The 13,469-nt window shown below is 38.1% G+C and overlaps 1 protein-coding gene across 4 annotated transcripts in view; it reads right to left on the bottom strand.

Annotated features, from left to right (window-relative positions):
• Positions 1–419: 419 nt before the first annotated feature.
• The window catches only part of frem1b (Fras1 related extracellular matrix 1b), a 33,493-nt gene continuing 20,443 nt past the window's right edge, over positions 420–13,469 (bottom strand). For 2 of the 4 annotated variants that reach the window (XM_077226346.1, XM_077226347.1), the window contains 19 exons: positions 13,231–13,416; positions 12,565–12,761; positions 12,257–12,482; positions 11,602–11,746; positions 10,963–11,104; positions 10,274–10,469; positions 9,251–9,515; positions 7,475–7,889; positions 4,823–5,024; positions 4,606–4,750; positions 3,149–3,278; positions 3,004–3,076; positions 2,758–2,907; positions 2,388–2,665; positions 2,238–2,285; positions 1,366–1,545; positions 1,025–1,140; positions 846–931; positions 420–767 (listed from right to left, as the gene is read on the bottom strand). In XM_077226346.1, coding sequence (XP_077082461.1) covers positions 571–767; positions 846–931; positions 1,025–1,140; positions 1,366–1,545; positions 2,238–2,285; positions 2,388–2,665; positions 2,758–2,907; positions 3,004–3,076; positions 3,149–3,278; positions 4,606–4,750; positions 4,823–5,024; positions 7,475–7,889; positions 9,251–9,515; positions 10,274–10,469; positions 10,963–11,104; positions 11,602–11,746; positions 12,257–12,482; positions 12,565–12,761; positions 13,231–13,416 — 3,377 coding nt within the window. In that variant the 3' untranslated portion in view covers positions 420–570. The remainder of the gene's footprint in view (positions 768–845; positions 932–1,024; positions 1,141–1,365; positions 1,546–2,237; positions 2,286–2,387; positions 2,666–2,757; positions 2,908–3,003; positions 3,077–3,148; positions 3,279–4,605; positions 4,751–4,822; positions 5,025–7,474; positions 7,890–9,250; positions 9,516–10,273; positions 10,470–10,962; positions 11,105–11,601; positions 11,747–12,256; positions 12,483–12,564; positions 12,762–13,230; positions 13,417–13,469) is intronic. The other 2 variants (XM_077226348.1, XM_077226350.1) reach the window with 1 other exon arrangement.

Below are 13,469 nucleotides of genomic sequence, written 5' to 3'. Positions count from 1 at the left end.
ATATATTATTTATGTTTAATTATATTATATTAAAAACAAGAACCAAGAAATACATATGAATAAAATATATTGGTTCCTTATCATTTTAATGTTATATGTCCCCGTTTGACGTTAAAACCAAAATATGAGAATCAAGAATATTATATTATATTATAAAAAAACAAGAAAAATGTAATTAAAAATAATGAATAAAATATATTGGTTTCTACCTTAAGGAATGGATTATTTGATATCTCTCAATAATAAAATGATATATATATATATATATATATATATATATATATATACACATCCATCATAAAATCATAATATATTTAGGACTCCTTAACAGTTTTATTGTTGTAACAATTAATTCACCAGTCAAATTATAAAACATGTATACCGTGCATACCACAAATAAACAACTCCATAAAAGGTTACTCTGTTTATCAAATTTATTTGATAACAATCATATTTATTTTAATAACACATTAAGCATGTCATCGGGAGCTGAAATATAATTATTCAGTGCTATGACTGCTACAATGTAATTTAAATAATTAATAGAAACCATAATTAAACAAATGTGTTTTAACTGATTTCTGCAGGTGCTGAACAAACGAATTTGTGTTCGGATACATCAGTGCAACTTTTAGGAATCCATATCTTCTGGTTCTGAGCTAAAACACAGGCAGAGCTTGTGTGGATCTCATGATCGTCCCTGATTTTGGAGAATTTCAGTGGTTTTCCATCCGTCCAGGACCACTGCTGTGGACCCCCCATGAGCCCTGCACAATTAAAAGGGAAAGTTTACATTCAGTCCTTACAAAAAAGTACCGCACAGAATATACATCTCGTTTGCTTACCGATCCAGAACGCTTGCCTTCCAGCAAACTTCCATATCCACTTCATATCAGTCTTTGAGTGGATACTTGACAATTGACTTTCAAGCCTAAATGTTGGAGTCATAACATTACTATTTAGTAGTGGAAAAGGCAAATGCGTATGTAGTATGAATGCATGCATATATAGAGGTATAACATACAGCATGCAAGCATGTTGTGCGCTGCTCCAGCTAGCAATACCAGGCCCCAAAATATAACAGTTCCTCCTGTAGTGAGTCCAGCCTTTAGGACAACCTATACTAACAGGCTTCTGAGACTTTAAAGGGAGAGGAAAGAATTATGTAATGAAAGCTCATAACATTTGAGAAAGTATGCAGGAAAATTCAAAATAAACTTTAAATCTATATTGATAGATAAAACATAGAGTAGGTCACAAAGTCTAAACAATACATAATATACATTGCCATGTGATGTTCTCTTTTTGATCTAAAAATACACAACAGCTGATTCCCAATGTAGGGATAAGCTACTGTTATAATACCTTGTGTTGTCGCACTCCTGAATCAATGACAGAAGAGGCTGAGTCCCGCTGGGGAGGTTCTACTGATTCAGCATCAGCGGCATATCCCGGCCAGGTCCAGATGGGAGTGATCTCCAGTTCAGAGTGGACACGAGGAGCTGCCGCCTTTTCCTCTACTCTCACTGGGATCAGTCCATGGAACTAATGGATGACCGAATTATCACACATTTTGACTCCTGCACACGGCACATTATGGTGTATGCATGCATGCATGTAAATAAATAAAAGGTTAAATTATATTAAAATATGAAATGTTATAGATAATATTCTAAATATTGAAACCAATAGATATAATAATATTAATAAATAAATACCAATAATCAAATGCAAAATTAATTAAACTATATTCAAAAAAATATTAAATAGTATTAATAATGTTCTCATTACTGAAAACAATAAATATATCAATAAATATTAACAAATAAATAATACTAACACTAAATGTGTAAATAATACGACAACCAAATAAATAAATAAATAAATAGTACTAATAAATAAATAAACAAACATGCATATAATAAAAAATAGTAAATAATACTAAATAAATAACACTACCAAATAAATAAATAAATACTACTAATAGCAATATATAAATATTACTAAGAAATAAAAAATTTAATTAAATAAAAAAAACAATTCCACTACTATCATTAAATAATACTACAACCAACCAACCAAAATAAATAAATGAATAAATACTACTACTACTACTACAAATAAATAAATATGACTAAAAAAATAAACAATGGGGAAATGAATAAATACTAAGAATCAAATAAACAAAGAATTAAAAACAATATTAAATATTTAAAACTAATAAATAAATAACTTACTCTCCAAACTCTTTCTTGATTTCTGTTGTCCACCTCTGAAAGATGTGCCTAAAACCACGCTCAGATGTTAGTATTAACTAATAATAGTAATATCATTTTTTGAATACCACACTAGATATTAGATGACGTAAATGTTGTAGCTGAGGTGACCTGGCTCACTCTGTGTCTGCTTCTACTCTGGATTCTCAGCTGTCTTTGGCCTTGACTGTGAAAGTGGTCCTGAGGTTCTCCCACGCTGAAATGGCTGAAGTGAGTGCGATATGGGACGTCCCCTCTTGGCGGATTGTTCCCCCAAAATATACCGCTCCTTGGGTCTGGAGTGTATTCCTCAAGTAGGGGTGGTTCAGGCTCTTGGACGTAGGGTGGGCTTTGGAAAGGATGTTGCTTCTCATCTTCTTCAACAACAAGGTCATCTGGATTACACTTGCCTGGAAGATGGAAATATTCTCAGGCTATCTATATATAAAAGAGCAGAATGTGGGCATGTAGAACTACTAGTTTTTAGAAGACTTCTGTCTACCATTTCTAGTATCCACAATCTCAACTGTGGCCTTGTTCCTCTGTCCCAAAACAGCATTTTCTGGAGTCTTCAGAACCACATCAAATTTCTCATGGTTCTCTTCTAGTCCATCATCTTTGAGGTAAATGTTCCACATTTTGACATGTACACCTGAACACAAACATAAAGCACAGATTAAGCATATTCTAAAGATAAAAAAAAATCAAAAAGTAAATGTAAACAGCTGAAGTTTGACGCGATAATCACCTGGATCCAACTGTACGAGACTGGCAGAACTGTGAGTGAAGTCTTTCCCGACTTTAGCTGTTCCCTCTTCCACCTGTAAGAAAAAGTATTCAATCAAACTCCTTCTATGTAGGATAGTAAGTTTAGATAAGATAGTTTAGCACACCTGTATAGCGATGTACGCCGGATCTTTGCTGTTCCCACTGCGCACCACCTGCACAGCTAGAGTTCCTGCATTCTCACAAACACGATAACAGGAAGCAGACAGCTCCACACGAGACCACCTCAATTCCATCCTGTGTTGGCAGACGAAAAAGCCAAAAAATTACATTGGGACTGAAATTATTGTGTCTAGAATTCAGATAAATTCCTGATTAGTTATGCAAACTGTCCTAATTTATACTTATCATTTAATAGAAAAACAATAGAACATATATTGTTTAACATTGTTGATGATAATGTTTATTTTTCTATACATTTATGTTAATATTTTACTATATTATTTTATATGTTTATATTGTATAAAATGCTAATAATTTTACCAAATTAATCAGTGAATTCCTAATTTGACAGAAATAATAGAATATCAAATAGAATAGAATATCATATACATAAATATATTTTATATTATGCACGCGCGCACACACATACACACACGGACACACACACTGAACAAAATTATAAACGCAACACTTTTGTTTTTGCTCCCATTTTTCATGAGCTGAACTCAGGAGGTGAAGATGCTGGATGTGGAGGTCCTGGGCTGGTGTGGTTACACGTGGTCTGCGGTTGTGAGGCCGGTTGGATGTACTGCCAAATTCTCTGAAACGCCTTTGGAGACGGCTTATGGTAGAGAAATGAACATACAATTCATGGGCAACAGCTTTGGTGGACATTCCTGCAGTCAGCATGCCAATAGTACGCTCCCTGAAAACTTGTGACATCTGTGGCATTGTGCTGTATGATAAAACTGCACATTTTAGAGTGGCCTTTTATTGTGGCCAGCCTAAGGCACACCTGTGCAATAATAATGCTGTCTAATCAGCATCTTGATATGCCACACCTGTGTGGTGGATGGATTATCTCAGGAAAGGAGAAGAGCTCACTAACACAGATTTAGACAGATTTGTGAACAATATTTGAGAGAAATAGGCCTTTTGTGTACATAGAATAGTACAACGAGTTCAGCTCATAAAAAATGGGGGCAAAAACAAAAGTTGTGTCTATAATTTTGTCCAGTATATATATATATATATATATATATATATATATTTATATATATAGTTTAAATAAAATGTTATTTATTTATTATAAAATCACATTAAGAATTCAGTGAGTCATTTGGTAAAATATATATATTTTTTTTAAAGGTGCACATGTGTAATTTTGTGTCTGTTTCAAGTCTTGGACCTGCCCAATGTAAATATATAAATATTCTAAATATATATATAAATATTCTAATTTAAGAAAATACAGGAATATGCCTCTCTCCCTCTTTTTTTTTTTTTACATCGGAAGTGTACTTATGCACCTCTAACATTCAGTAACTGCACTGTGCACATATATTAGTGAAAGTTTTGCAAGATATCTAAACAAATGATCCACAAAAGAGGATATATGTACACTTCAGGAAGCATGGTGTTTCCTGCAGGGTCTGTGACTTGGAACTCAAAGCTGTCTGCGGTCACTTCCATATCTGCAGGAATGACATAGCGCACTGCTTTCTGGTCCAGATCCTTCTGGGTAAAGCGTCCTTTGATATAGGCACCTATATCAGGAAGAAAAATCATTATAATCTGGACACAATCTGTGAATATTAACAAGTGACCCATGCACCTGCCTGTGAGGGCATTTTCAAGGTAACCGAAGTGTGGAGGCCTTGTGATTGTGAACTCTAAAGTGTCGTCGGGACTGTCTGGATCTGAGGCTTTCAGTTCTTTGAAGGTGATGTAGATGCCCTGTTTGCCATCTGGAAGATTCTCCACAGTACTTGGAATCCCCTTGTTTACAATACTGGGTGGTGTCTTGTCCAATATATTTATCTGTGAAGATATAATAGTTCAGTACAATCTACAGAGAGCGGCCATTCATGCTGCGCTACCACTAGAGGGAAGCATTAGAGAATGCAAGCAATCATTTCACAGCCATTGCTCACTTTAGTAGTTTAAATACTGTAAAATGTTGTCAAGCATATTTGTCTTTTCCTTATTAATTGGTTTTTATTTTTAAATACATAGGTTAATAGAATATTTATTTCTTCATTATTTATTATTAATTTTGTATATTTTATGAATTCTAAAAATTCTAAATGATAAACGATCTACTTTTCTAAATAAGATTCGTAAAAAACAAAGGTTATTATAAATAAAATATAATTAATATATAATATATTATTTAGGGGAGACTAGGAGTCATTTTTTACCAGAATAAATATTTCTCAGGTTAATTTAAGTGAAATCACTGTTGTTTAAATCTTGTAATGTTGTCATGTGTATCTGCTTTGTCCTTGAAATACTGATTTTTGAAATGTAAATACATATTTTATTGAAATATTTTTATTTATTTATTACATTTTTATTTTATTTTTTATTAACATTAATACAAAATTTCACAATGAAAAATATCTGTTTAAGTGAGATTTGTATAAAAAAAACTATCAAAGCACATGCATAGACTTAGTTTTAAAATAAATGTTGTGACATGTTGACTCACAACCTGACAACTCTCACTATCTCCCTCTATTTTATTTGGAAATGGTTCAAAAATATGAATGTATAAAAAACGGTTCAATACTATATTGTTTACCAGAAAAATCGTAACTCAACTTAAGGCACCTTAAAACACAATGTGTGCTATTGTTGTGTGGTATTATCACATGTAAATTCAAGTAAGGGCAGGAATAGGCCTTTATATTATTTATGCCCATCCATCCCGGTCTCAGGGGTCGTGCGGTTAGACAAGCACGCGCCGCATTTAAGCAATGCGCGGCAGCGACTTCAGCCAAGTGACAGTGTGCGCGCTCCCGCGGGGCTCGAACAAAGTTTTGGGCTGCCTTCACCTGTGCAGTTGGGAGTTTTTCTCTCGGTAGCAGAGCTGGATGTGCTGGCCAGCGCGTTTGTCGCCTCGCTGAACGCTTCAACGGAATATTAAATTGTGGCGCGGGCCTCAGGAGAGCGACGCTGTGACTACAGTCAATGGCACCGGACCTGCACGAGCACCTGGCCAGCAAATCCTCTCCGTTTAACATGCAATACAACAGGGAACGCATTGTTAAACCGTTGCTCTCTTGCTGGGCTCAGTGGTTTGTGTGAAAGCGGTTTATTTAACAGCTATGTTAACTGGTTCCCCGCCAGCGTTTATTTTATTTTATTATTTTTTTAAGTTGCTAGCCACCGCCGGAATTTTTGATCATTTTCACAAAATTTGTATGGCCCCCGGAATGTTGCTATGAATATTATCTAAACATGCAATATGTCAAAAGTAAGAACAGACCAATTTTGTTCTTGCTTAAGGAATTCTTCTTTTTTTTATCAAAATTTGAATGGGTAAGCTTTTTTTAATAAGAGCACAAATTTGAGCAAAAAGCTAAGAAAATCGCCTTTTAGTCAAATACTTTGTCCAGATCGTATTCAGAATGATGCTCAAGACATATGGAGTAGATCGAGTTCATCAACACCCTCAAAGCTCCACAGTCCTGTAGCTCGTCCTGGGTCACATTTCATTCAGTACCATTAAGCAGTTTTGGTTTATATGCGGTTTAATTTTGATGATCGAGTTATTTTACAGATCAGACCCGTCGCTATGGGCGGGCAATAGGGGGCCGTGCCGGCCCAAAAAAATGCTTGTGCCCCCCAGATGCACATGCGTACATATGATATAGTTTGTTTCTGCTTCTTTTTCAGCTGTGCTCATCAGGACATTCAGTTCTCTTTCAGAATAGCGCCCCCTACTACCATATAACAGTGAAAACACAGAAAGCCGGAAATTTCTGAAAGAGTTACCTGGTTGCACGAAAGAAATCGTTTTCCTGACAGAAACTGTAAGGTAAACTATGGTATAACGTGGTACCAGCCTCATAATTCATTCGTTTATTATGATTTTAAAGACTTGTATAAGAATGAATTATAACATTTTGTGCCTTTTAGTGTCTATTTATATGCTAAACCCATAAAAGCTGACACCTTCACCATTATGAGTTACATATTTAAAATTAGGGTTTTCCTCATCAAAGAAAATGGAATCAAAATATGAATTTTATTATCCTGCACTACACATCCCTAAAACTCAATGTAACCTGCAATCACTATATGGTATGTTGAAGCATGTTTTTGTTTTTGTAGTATGCATGCATTTAATTTTTGTAAGAGGTTGCAGTAAACATCATTTTATAAAGTAAGTTGTTGTAGGTCTACCTATTTACATACAGTATTTAAGAGTATCTCCCAGTTTTTATTGGTTTTGGGTGAATATCCCCAAATAATAAACAGCCTACCTGTATGTTAAAAACAGCAGGTTCACTCTTCAGCTGTCCATACTCCAAATAACCTGCGTTAGTTCCATCAGTAGACTGAAAGGTGAACCTGTCAATCTTGGCTCGTCCATTTAGATGGTGGTAAGCTAGATCCATGTTGTTGATGTCCAGTTGCGTGAAATGAGGTTTAGAGAGGGGTAAACCTTTCAAGAGCAACTTTCCATATTGTGGGCTTTGAATAACGATGTAGGTGAGATTCCCTAGAGCTGTGTCTGGATCAGTCAGTTTCAGGTCATTAGTGGAAATGGTCTTCATAGAGTTCTCTGTGAGTTCAAGGCCTTTGTTGATACTCAGGGTTGGTGGGATACGGTCACTGTGTTCCACAGTGAAAAGAATAGTACCGCTTCTGGACGTCACACTGTTGGTAACTACAAAGCTGCATGAGAGAACATATTTTGCGTCATAAAAGCGGTAGAAAAAATTCTGATATATGCACAGATCATTGAGGGTAAAATCCTTTGGTCACATTGCTAATAGTGCAGTTTTATTTAGGGGTTAGGGGTTTATTAAAACCATTATAAGCCACTCGGATCTAACCATAACCTTTAACCATAGTAAAAATCACTGTAACACATGGCCTCATGCCTTATCACTTTATTCTAAGGTCTTGTCAGTGTTACAGCATGTTCTGAGCTGCTATACTCACCCAACATGGTTGATGTGTTGGAGCAGAAAGACAGGACAGGGAGGGGTGCGAGCCGAGTCCCCATTCCACCCTCTGCCAAGCCAATCTGCCTCCCAACACATATTGCCCTGAAGCTGATAATTGCCAGCCATGGTAAACAACACAACTGCCACCTCGCAGTAGACTCGTAAAGAACACGCAGGTCCACTCTCACAGCCAAACTGGTGCAACATCTGGCATTGCCATTGTCCCATATTTGCTCGGTAATTGTGCCCAGGGATCCCTGTCTCTGACTACACCTCCTAGAGCCGTATAACCAATTCCATGCTGAGTTATTACTCTCTTAATAATGGCCATTTATCATCAGCTGTCACGGAAGAGCAGAGGGAGACACAAGGCTCCCAGAAAAAAACCCTGTCTCCCCGTCTCTTTTGGCCCCTGCTGTCGGCCTAGAGTTTGACACACAGGTGTTTGCTCAGGTGTCTTTCCCGATCAAGGAGACCGGCTGTCGCATGCTGCATCTTTTGCCTCGAATTAACACAAATACAAGCTGTGAAGACCCAAAAAACATTTCAAACAATAAGTCTGTTAGATATTATGACCAAGTTTTTCCCTAGTCTCTTGTGATTGTGTTGGAATTGCTAATTGAAAGTACTCAGGGCCCACATGACTAACGCTTTAGTGTCCATGTGCTGTGATTGGACCCCATACCACCCCATGCTGTGCTGACTGAACACATTGGCACAGACTGCTCCGTACCCTCTCCGAAGGGCCACTCGCCCCTCGTCAGGCTTGGCTCAGGAAAGGTTTGTTTGCTCCCAGATGACCCAATGATGAAACCAAGCCAGAATTTTGGGTGTCAAAGATTCACACGAGAAAGGCAGCACAGGTCAACTTTACCCTCTGACTGAAGTCAACTTTCTGCCAAATTGGCTGGAAACCCATGCAAACGAAGCAAAAATTATTCTTTTTGTTTTTTCAGTCTCTTGCTTTTACATAATTTCTAATTTCGCATTGAGGTTTTGCCGTCTATGGGCTAGACCAGATTGCACAGTAGACAGACAGACAAAGATAGATAGAAAATTTTTAAAAGAACAATGAAAACCACTGACCTAAAAGAATCACGGTCAGCAAAACGGCTGTTGTCATGAGTGTAGCATACCCGGTTGGCAGCCACATTCATCTGGGAGAAGGAGAACACTGGAACCCCTGGACTTTGGACCATGTGCAGGTGACCGTGTACAGGTGGAACTGATACAGTGTACATGAGCTCATCTGGCTTGCTTCCACTGTCTGCGGCCATCAGAATATCAGTGGTCAGAATGACTCTCTCTCCCTCCATCAAGGTCACAGGTTTAGTGATTAGAGCAATGTCACCTGTACGTGCCAAGTAGGTCAACGATGTTAAAGAGGCATATACTGTAGATAAATACACATTTACATATATATACATATATGTATGTATATATATATATATATATATATATATATATATATATATGTTTGTGTGTGTAAAGCTTTGAAAAATGTAAGCGTGTTAAGTCTAAAGGAGGTTGTGTGCAAGTAAGCTTATTGATGTTGTGTAAGATTTGTTTGTGCAGCAGGGACAGTACTGGGAACTAGGGCCTGGACTACAGATGTTTGGCCCCAGCTCTGTTAATTATTCATGCTGGGCGTTTAAAGGTGGCTCATCCTTTGCGGCAGAACATTCTCACCTCTGTTCCTCCAGGATAAGCCAGAACGTAGCCAAGAGGACAATGGCTGCCATGCTTCCATGTTCACCCAACTGGCAAAGTCATTTTGGCCATAGGGAAAGCCAATGTTTTTAATTATACATGCACAGATTTAATCTGTCAACAAAGTTGTTTTTCTTGGACTTTGATTGAGGGTAAAACAAAAGCAGCGATCACTGAGTCACAAAATGTAAATCGGTCTGTCACTATGCCAATGCTATAATGTCACAGGATTTGGACAGTCATAATATGCCACTGCAGTCTGCCGAACTTCATAACCCTGGAGCTTCAAAACTGAAAAATAAATGTAAGGTGTGAGCCTATGTTAAAGTGTTGGTTTTAAGCCACGCTGAGTTCCTACTAGGTGTATAGTTATTTTATTTTGTTCACAATAAAACTTACCCTTTTGAACAGTGTGGACAGAGATGAAGAAACTCTGTGAAGGTGTTCTGTTTTCCCCATCACTGAGAACAAAGTGAAACCTGTCATGGCCTTTGAAACCGTTAACTGTAGTGTGAGTGTACCATAGGCGATTCATCTCCACATCCTCCTGGGTGAAATTCTGACCTGGACTCAGATCAATCCATCCAGCTTCTGTCTGCAGAAAATCACATTATTTCATACAATCTTAAAGTATAGAGTATGTCACACTAAAGGCTGGGAATGGAATACACTACATGATTTTTACCCAGGTTTTTGAACTGATTAGAATTGTGGAGGGGTCGGCACTAGTTGCAAAATATCAGAGACAGTCTTCATATTTTTGGCAGTAGCAAGATTTTGTAGTGTATGATAGGTATGGACTACAGTTTTTTTAAGCTTCAGACTATGATTCCATCTAGTCAAAGGATATCAAACATGTTTTATATTTGACTTTGACTAGCAATGAGGTGCATGTTTCTGTGTGAGTTTGTTGTGTTTGGAGTGACCTAAAAAGGAGTGTATGATGCCCTCTGTAAACATTTACTAAATGGGCAAGTGAGTGATGCCTAGTGTTTTAATCTGTTCCGATTCAGAAGTTCTATTCAGAAGTTATGTAGTGTATTCCAGGCTTAAGGAATAATGTAAAGGACTATATTTTACTTGCTAACCCTGAGTTGAAGGATGCCAAATCTGGGACCTGCATTGAGGATGTAGAGAATATGATTGTTGGGAGTGTCTTGATCCTCTGCCTCCAGCACTACACTGGAGAGGAGTCTCTTCTCCAGGGCCTCAACCTCAACACCTGCATTTCTGAGAACAAAGATTGAGACGCTTTGGACACTAAAGGTACTGGTGCCAAGCCTGCATGCTAAAATCCTGAATCCTAAATAAATAAATACACAAACAGCTGCTTCTAAAAGGAAGGAACACAAGCAGAACCAGCCTGTTATCCTAATCCGTGAGGACTTTGAAACAAGGATGAAGGCATCTGCCAAAAAGACACATTACTTCTGCTGTTGTGGATTTTACATGCACACCCTCAGATCTTGCTGATCTTATAGGAAGAAGATGGAATAAAAATTAGCAATTTACTCAAGGATGTTAAGTTAATTCCTAGTTACTCAGTCAGGGACATAGATTCCCCAGCCACATGTGCAGTACAGGTTGTGTTTGACCCCCCTTCCATAACCCCATCCAGGATTGGCCTCCCCCTTCTGTTGCTGTCCAGTCTCCGCCACTAAAATCCCTCCCCCGTTCCCGCTTTCATCCGCCTTTTTGGCTCTGAATTTATCCCAGGGCGTCCTTACTTTAGTAGCCACGGCTTTTCATCATTGACTGGTATGATGCGGACACACGCAGTCCCCTGGACTGTGTGCCCACCATCTGTCAACTGTATGGTGAAAGTGTCCTTGAGGGTTTCTGTGTCGTCATGCATATACATGATCTTCATTCCTATGGATCAACACAAGAGAGAAAATAATATTTTAGTATATTAAGTGTTTAGCGACATTTAGGATATAACAGTCACTAGGCATTTGCTTCCTGGTAACTTCCTTTGACTAATACAGCTAGTTCTACCACTACTACCAAGAAGGACACCAGTTTACACATCCCATTTTGTCAATGACCTGCTCACCTTCGTTTCAATGGCTCTTTATCACTTGCTAACAAGCAAAGCTGTGCAGTCACCAAGTACCTCATGCACGGTGACATAATTGTGCAGAGAGCAGTTGGAAAGACTTTGCAGATGAAGCAGAAGCACCACAGGCACACATTGACCTTTGTCTACTGCAACATCTGTTCTGCAAGCCTGGATACCCACAGTGAAGGCACCGAGGGGTGGCTGGATCAGGGAAGTGACTCTGTCCTTACAACCTTCCTCAAGAAGCATATAGTGGTACCCCGGAAGTTAGGGGAGGAAAAGTTTGTGGTATTACAGATCACATAGATTCCAGAACTGACCTTGTTGTAGTTCCTGTAAGGTGAAAGAATGGATTGCTAATGTTCGTTGGAGGACCTCTGGGTTCATGTTTTTGTAACGAATTATCTCAACGCCATATATGCCATTGAGCAGTGTGCCATGGGCTGGAGGAACCAGGATGGACATAGTAAGAGTTTCTGCTGGAATATCAATGTCCACAGCATTTAGAATATCAGGACTGAGGTCTTTCATCCCTCCCTCCATGACCTATCAAGAGGTGAGGGGCAAGACAATTGTTAGTAGACAGCTTGATTATCAGATAATTTTGTCTTTAAAAAATATATCTTACTGTGAAGTTGCTAAGTAGCAGTGATGGGGTCTCATCATTGGTAGGGTTGATGATGACGTAGAAGGGCAATGGTGCTGATCTCTGAATCCCATCACTGACACTGATGGTAAAGAAGTCTGCTGTAGGCTCCACACCCTGGTGCACCGACTGGACATAGTTTATGAAACCCAAACTGAGGTGGAGCTGGCTGAAAGAAACTTTATTTATACAATATGACTTAGTGGTCTGAAAGATAAGGTCTTCTTTCCATTTAAAAAGGACACAACAAAATATAAATTATGATTTTGCCAAGTAGGACATGTTCCTGTATTATAGGAATAGAGTTCAGGATAGTGGCTCAGGGCTGATGAAATGATATTTCAACAGTTTCAAAACAATATTGGACCCCAATGACTTTCTTTGTATAGAAGACACACAAAAAAAGACATTTAAAAAAAAATTTTTTTTTTTGTGTTTTACAGAAAAAAGAAAGTAAAATGGGCTTGAAACAAGTGAGAACAAGGACACTGATTAATGTTAAGTTTGAAGTCAGGGATAGAGGACAATGTTTGTTTGACAGGAATGTTGTTCCATGACCAACAAAAGATGTTAATCCACAAACACGTCTTGCTTGGCATAAGTCACAGTCATCGGGTATGTTTACAGAGCCTCAGGAATACTACTGACCCACTCGGAGTCCAGCATTGCTTTTCTCAAATCCAGGGGATGGAAGGGTGTTCTCCAGGAACCCATATTGTGGAGGGGTCACCAAGTGAATCATCAGCTGGTTTGGGTGAGTATCAGGATCGGTGGCCTCCAACAACCCCCCACACAGACATGCACTGGCACCCTCATCTACCACAAACATGTTACCTGATGATACAATAAACAGCATAAAGTAAGTAGTAATATTAGCAGAAATCATC

This window comes from Siphateles boraxobius, unplaced genomic scaffold (genome assembly GCF_051911475.1).
Source record: "Siphateles boraxobius isolate OS27281-9 unplaced genomic scaffold, OSU_SipBor_1 13, whole genome shotgun sequence".
In the NCBI taxonomy this organism is placed as follows: Eukaryota; Metazoa; Chordata; class Actinopteri; order Cypriniformes; family Leuciscidae; genus Siphateles; species Siphateles boraxobius.
This window is presented reverse-complemented; position numbering and strand designations above follow the sequence as displayed.